At 39.2% G+C, this 6,000-nt stretch overlaps 1 protein-coding gene across 1 annotated transcript in view; it reads right to left on the bottom strand.

Moving 5' to 3' along the window:
- The window catches only part of LOC104501235 (baculoviral IAP repeat-containing protein 6), a gene marked incomplete at both ends in the record, with an annotated part of 45,553 nt that overhangs the window by 17,158 nt on the left and 22,395 nt on the right, over positions 1-6,000 (bottom strand). Inside the window, 2 exons of the mRNA XM_010145049.1 lie at positions 3,608-3,735; positions 4,733-4,866. Coding sequence (XP_010143351.1) covers positions 3,608-3,735; positions 4,733-4,866 — 262 coding nt within the window. The remainder of the gene's footprint in view (positions 1-3,607; positions 3,736-4,732; positions 4,867-6,000) is intronic.

Genomic DNA, 6,000 nt, shown 5'->3' with positions numbered 1-6,000 from the left:
AAAAAAAAAAAAAAAAGAAAAAAGAAAAAGACATTTCATTACTCCATTGTTCAGGATTAACAAGTTAAACAGGTTTGGTCATTGGAAGATTTTTTTGCTTGATTTTTTAGAATCAAAAGCACACCAGACTTTCAATAAATGAAAATCCAGCCATTTTCTGAAACGTACGTTGAAGTACAATATCATCTTTCACAAGTCAAGCATTCAGAACTTTTGAATATACCGGTCACTACAAAGTCTGTAGAACCTGCTCATGTTATCACTTTCCTGATACCACAAGGGATTCAGATTTCCTTTGAAGAAGTCTAGGATCAATCTTTTTTTTTTTCCATCATTCAGTTAATTTTGTAGGTTTAGGCTTGGCATACAGTCCTGTTCAGCTGTGGGTGAAGAGTGTCATATATTTGCAAGGAAATCATAATGAGTTTTCTCTTTCCATAGTTTTGTGCTTTTGATTTGGTTTTGTTTTTCCCCTGAGGTAGAAAGAAGAATGCTCAGGTTTTAGCTATCTAAATAATAACTGTATATGAGACCATGAGAAAGTAAACTATCACAGGTTGATGCTTGTAGATAGAATAATCTCTTTAAGGGGTAAATTTATTTTCCCAATTGTTCTTACACATATAATGGTGGATTACAGAATGAACCTTTCGAAACAGTGTATTTAAAATAAAACTGGTGCTAATTCTTGAAGAGTGAATTAGTTACTGAATTGTGATATATTTTTCTGTATCTTTTGTCATTGATTAATCTTACTATAACTTTAAAATTAAATACAGAGCAAAACAGTTTACAGAAATAGCCCTGAAGAAAATCTTTGCTATTTAATTAGTTCTAACAGTAATACACCGCTTTACTTCACAGCCACAGAATCATTTTGGTTGGAAGGGACCTTTAAGATCATCAAGTCCAACCATTAACCCAGCACTGGCAGGTCACCAATAAGCCACATTCCTCAGCACCACATCTACAGGTCTTTTACATACCTCCAAGGATTGTGGTTCCACCACTTTCCTGGGGAGCCTGTTTCAATGATTCACAACCCCTTCAGTGAAGAAATTTTGCCTAATGTCCCAACTTAAACCACCCCTGGCGCAATCTGAGGCCATTTCCTTGTGTCCTATCACTTGTTACTTTGGAAAAGAGATTGACCCTCACCTCGCTACAACCTCCTTTTCCAGTAGTTGTGGAGACTAATAAGATTTCCCCTCAGCCTCCTTTTCTCCAGGCTATGCAATTCCACTTCCCTCAGCTGCTCCTCATAAGACTCACGCTCTAGATCCCTCACCAGCTTCATTGTCCTTCTCTGGACACGCTCCAGCACCTCAATGTCCTTCCTGGAGTGAGGGCCTCAAAACTGGACACAGTATTCGAGGTGTGGTGGCCTCACCAGTGCTGAGTACAGGGGAAAAGTCACGTGCCTCCTCCTGCTGGCCACACTATAGCTGATACAAGCCAGGATGCCCTTGGCCTTCTTGGCCACCTGGGCACACTGCTGGCTCACATTCAGCTGCTGTCGACCAACACCTCCAGGTCCTTTTCTGCTGAGCAGCTTTCCAGCCACTCCTCCCCAAGCCTGGAGCATTGCAAGGGGTTTTTGTGACCCAAATGCAGGACCTGGCACTTGGCCTTATTGAACCTCATACAACTGGCCTCAGCCCATCAATCCAGCCTATTCAGATCCCTCTGTAGAGCCTCCCGACTTTCAAGGAGATCAACACTCCCACCCAGATGGGTGTCATTTGCAAACTTCCTGAGAGTGCACTCGATCCCCTCATCCAGATCATTGATCAAGATGTTAAAGAGGACAGGCCCCAATACTGAGCTCTGGGGAACACCACTTGTGAACAGCCACCAACTGGATTTAACTCCATTCTCCACCACTCTCTGGGCGCAGCCACCCAGCCAGTATTGTATGCAGCAAAGAGCACGCCTATCCAAGCCACGAGCAGCCAGTTTCTCCAGAATGTTGTGCGAAATGGTGTCAAGGGTTTACTTTCAGTAAGCTTTAAGTTTACTTTAAGTAGACAACGTACACAGTGCTTCCCTCATCCACTAGGTGGGTCCGCTTGTCGTAGAAGACCAGGTTAGTCAAGCAGGACCTGCCTTTCATAACCCCATCCTTACTGGGCCGGATCATCCGGATGTCCTCTATGTGCTGTGTGATGGCACTCCAGCTAATCTGCTCCATAACCTTCCCCAGCACTGAAGTCAGACTGATAGGCCTGTAATTCCCCAGATCGTCCTTTCAGCCTTTTTGTAGATGAGCATCACGTTTGCTAACTTCCAGTCAACTGGGACCTTTTTTTGATTTGTTTGTGTTTTTTCTTTTTGTCCCCACCCGCCTCACGCCAAGCCCAAAGTGCCAGCTCGTATGGCTCAGTCTTATGGTTTGATCAGACATGGTATACTTCAATAATTACATGAGGTTTTACAAATAACCATCTAAGCCCTTTTCTGGAGCTTTGCTTTCATTGTACAACACTTCTGTTTCATCTTTGGTTTGTCTTTACTAAAAAAATCTAATACATTTCAAAAATTATCCTTTCAGTGTCTCATTAGCTTATTTCAAATAAATTATGGCAAGCAGATGTGCATTCCAAGATTCACTGTGAATTAATGACTTTATTGTATTACAACATTCCTTGTGTGATTGATCACATAACCTGGTAAACATGATCCATGCAATTTAATTTACTAAGGTAAAAAAACTTAGAGAAGGCCCAAAGCATTTTTTTATATGATTAAAGAACAGATAACACCAAAGTGCCACCTACTGGGACACCCAAAACTGCGAAAGCTCATCCCTAATTATACAAAGCCTTTGTCTGGGAATGAGTAAAACATCAATTCCAGAAAAAAATAATTCCTAATGTACTTCAGACCAAACAATTGCCACATTTCTGGTATACCGCTGTATACACAACAGTCTTGTGCCCATCAACCTAGCCTTGAAGAGGCAGGGCTGTAGAAGACAAGCCATAAGCTCTTATCTCTCCCCTGGCCAGCAGCACTTCTCTACGGTATTTGAGAAACAAGACATCAATAGGCCCCAGAATGAGAGCGAGGCAGAACAGGTTTTACACTGCTGGATAAGGAGAACAGGAAAAAAAAATGCAAAGCAATAAATATGCATATTGCATAAATAGGATTATTCAATCTCATATTCCATCCTACCATGTTATAAAAGCCATCCATATTCTTTTCACAGCCTATGAATAATTTCTAGAACCTTTCATTCAGTCAGACCTCTCAGAATTCTTTTTTCTCTTTTTAACAGGGAAGCTCATCAACAGTGCCCTTATTCTAGGGCTTACTTTCACAAGGCCTATATATTAGCTCTACATAAAATCAGTCCAAACAACTGTTTAGTGCTTTTATTCACTGTCCCTAACACATGGACGGCTGTGTGTGGATTCCAGCCACACTCTTCCATGTGCCAGAAGCAGCCCAGACCCTGCTGGAAGTGCTGAAGCCACACCTAACATCCCCATCTGTACGAGCTATACTTGACAAGGCAGGACATACACACCCTAGCTGTGATTTGTACTTGAGCAGGTTTTAAAGACAAAGTGAGCATGAAAGGAAAAAAACAGTTCAAATTTACCTTTCTGTTGAAAGTATATGTATCAATTTCAATAAAAATTCACTGAACATCTGTGGACAATTTGAAGAAAGGTGCACTTGTAATCGAGTAAGAAATTCTTGCATAGCTTGCATTGCTGTTGGCCCAACCTAGAGGGAAAGGCATTTTAATAAATATTACATGAAACTGAAATGTCTTCAAGAACATTAAGTAATATCTAACAAGAACAAATGTTCTTAGTTCTAGGAACAGAAAAGTATTATATGGCTTAGATTGCTTTCTGAAAAGTTTTACTGGGTTTTCACAGAACTATTCCATATCAATTTATATTATGTGTATTTCCATCACTTACCATGAACAAAAAGCAAATAGTCCAGCTCTTTGCCTAAGATTTGTTCTGCAGCTTGTGACTTCATCCTTTCAGCAGTGTAAACTACACTTCACAGAGAATACATTTCTGTGCTAATCTGAATGTTTTCCCACCAACTATACATTTAGATATAAGTGCTTTAAATGAATGGCACTGCACTATGTTTAAGTTCTTCAAAAGGCTGTGTATTTTCTGAAATACTGGAAATACCAGGTGTTTTCTGTCTCCTAAACTAAGTGTTTCTGAGAGCCCTGTCAAATATACACACCATTAAGTTAAGTTAACTTGGGCTTTTCTTAATTGCTATTCACAAACGTTTCAAAGGCTGCAAAAAGCCAAAAAACATTGGTTGAAATTAGGAGAAACAGTAGACACCACATGAATTCAGAAACGGGCAGAAAATACAAGCATAAATTTAAGTTCTGGAATTATTATGCATTTAAACTTTATCTTCATTTTTATCACAGTCCAACAAGATTTCAGGAAACCAATTTACTATTTCCATGCAACTAAGGAAACCTAGCACAGAACACATTCACCAACGCACTGCATGGCATTCTCTCCCTGTGGCAAGTCTCCAGATGTAAAAACGTACAATCACTACTCACAGTGTATCAACAACGTGAATTTCCCTATGGTTGATCAGAACCAACTGACTACAACCCCAAAAAAATCCCAAGCCAAGGAAATGATACATTATGAGTAACCCATGTTCATGTCAGGTTCATTGAAATACTAACACAAAGAGTTCTGCTCTTATTTAAATTGTTAGTTACCTGTGGACTGTGTTGATTTGTTCCATGAGGATTCGTGCCGGAAAGAAATTTCACTAACACATGAATGAGGTTTGGATCTGACACCAACAACTGGGCAGTACTTTCCTGAGCTCCAATGGCACTGCTTGGACCAGCTTAAAAATAAAGACATAAAACTTCGATCTGTAATCTCGAGCATTGATTGTAAATCAAATATTTATACTGCACATCCCTTAATTCATGATGTGTAAAGATTCTGAGCAAAATCAGCTACTAGAGTCTTCATGATTCACAGTAATTTCCTTAAACTAAAGAAAATTAAACTAAAGATCCCAAGCAGGAGGGAAATGTCTCTGTTAAAACCAGAATTAAACCCTAACTACTTCCATCTCAGTTGAAAAGCTTTCAAAGCAATGAAATAAAAATAGCATTAGAAAAACACTTGCTGTGAGAAGAAATCTTTACAGGAATATGGAAGAAGATAATTCACAGTGAGTTTCACCCTCACCAAATACCATTTTATTCTCAAACTATAAACAGACTTCTTGCTTTAGATGAATGCAGAAAACTAATGCTGAAAGTATTTTTTGTACAGCTATACAAACCATTCTGCATTGATCTTTCAACATTAGTAGTGGAACAAGCTTGTACGCTTACGACTGATGGTACAGCAAGAGCTGGAGCTGAATAAAAGCAAGAGAACATCTCAAAGAATTCCAGTTCTATTGTATGGTAGATAATGAGCCTGATCTAGTTTTCATTTGATAGTGCAAGAGGTGGAAAGGGTAGGTCTTGCTGGGTGGGGGACAAGTCTGTAAAACGTAAACGCACAATTTCACCGGTTCCCTGAAAGAAAAACTGAACATTTCAGAACAACAGAGAAGCCTTCCGTTGTAAGATGTGCCTTGGAAACATCGGTCTGGGGCAACTATTTTCCCCTACTGAATCTGTAGTCCTGAACATTCACTTAAGTAAAACATAGAATACACTGATTTTCCTCTAAGAAAACTTAGGTACATTTGTCGGTGGGGGGTTTTTTGGTTGGTTCGTTTTGAGAGGTGTTTCTGAGTATATAAAAAAACAAGTTAAAAATGAAAATGACTCTCAGGTCACTAAGAACATTAACTTGGTGAATTCACAGCTCTTGCCTGTATACTTAGATGTGTTATATCTTTGGGTTTTTTGAAAAACACTTAATATTTAAGACAAATCTCTATCACTAAAATTACATTCAACCTCAGCTGACATTACTAATCAAAATGAAAAATTAATCCGAATCCGATCATTCT

This window comes from Buceros rhinoceros, unplaced genomic scaffold, assembly GCF_000710305.1.
Source record: "Buceros rhinoceros silvestris isolate BGI_N320 unplaced genomic scaffold, ASM71030v1 scaffold1550, whole genome shotgun sequence".
Taxonomy (NCBI): domain Eukaryota; kingdom Metazoa; phylum Chordata; class Aves; order Bucerotiformes; family Bucerotidae; genus Buceros; species Buceros rhinoceros.
Note: the sequence above shows the minus strand (reverse complement) of the source record. Positions and strands in the feature narration are given on the sequence as shown.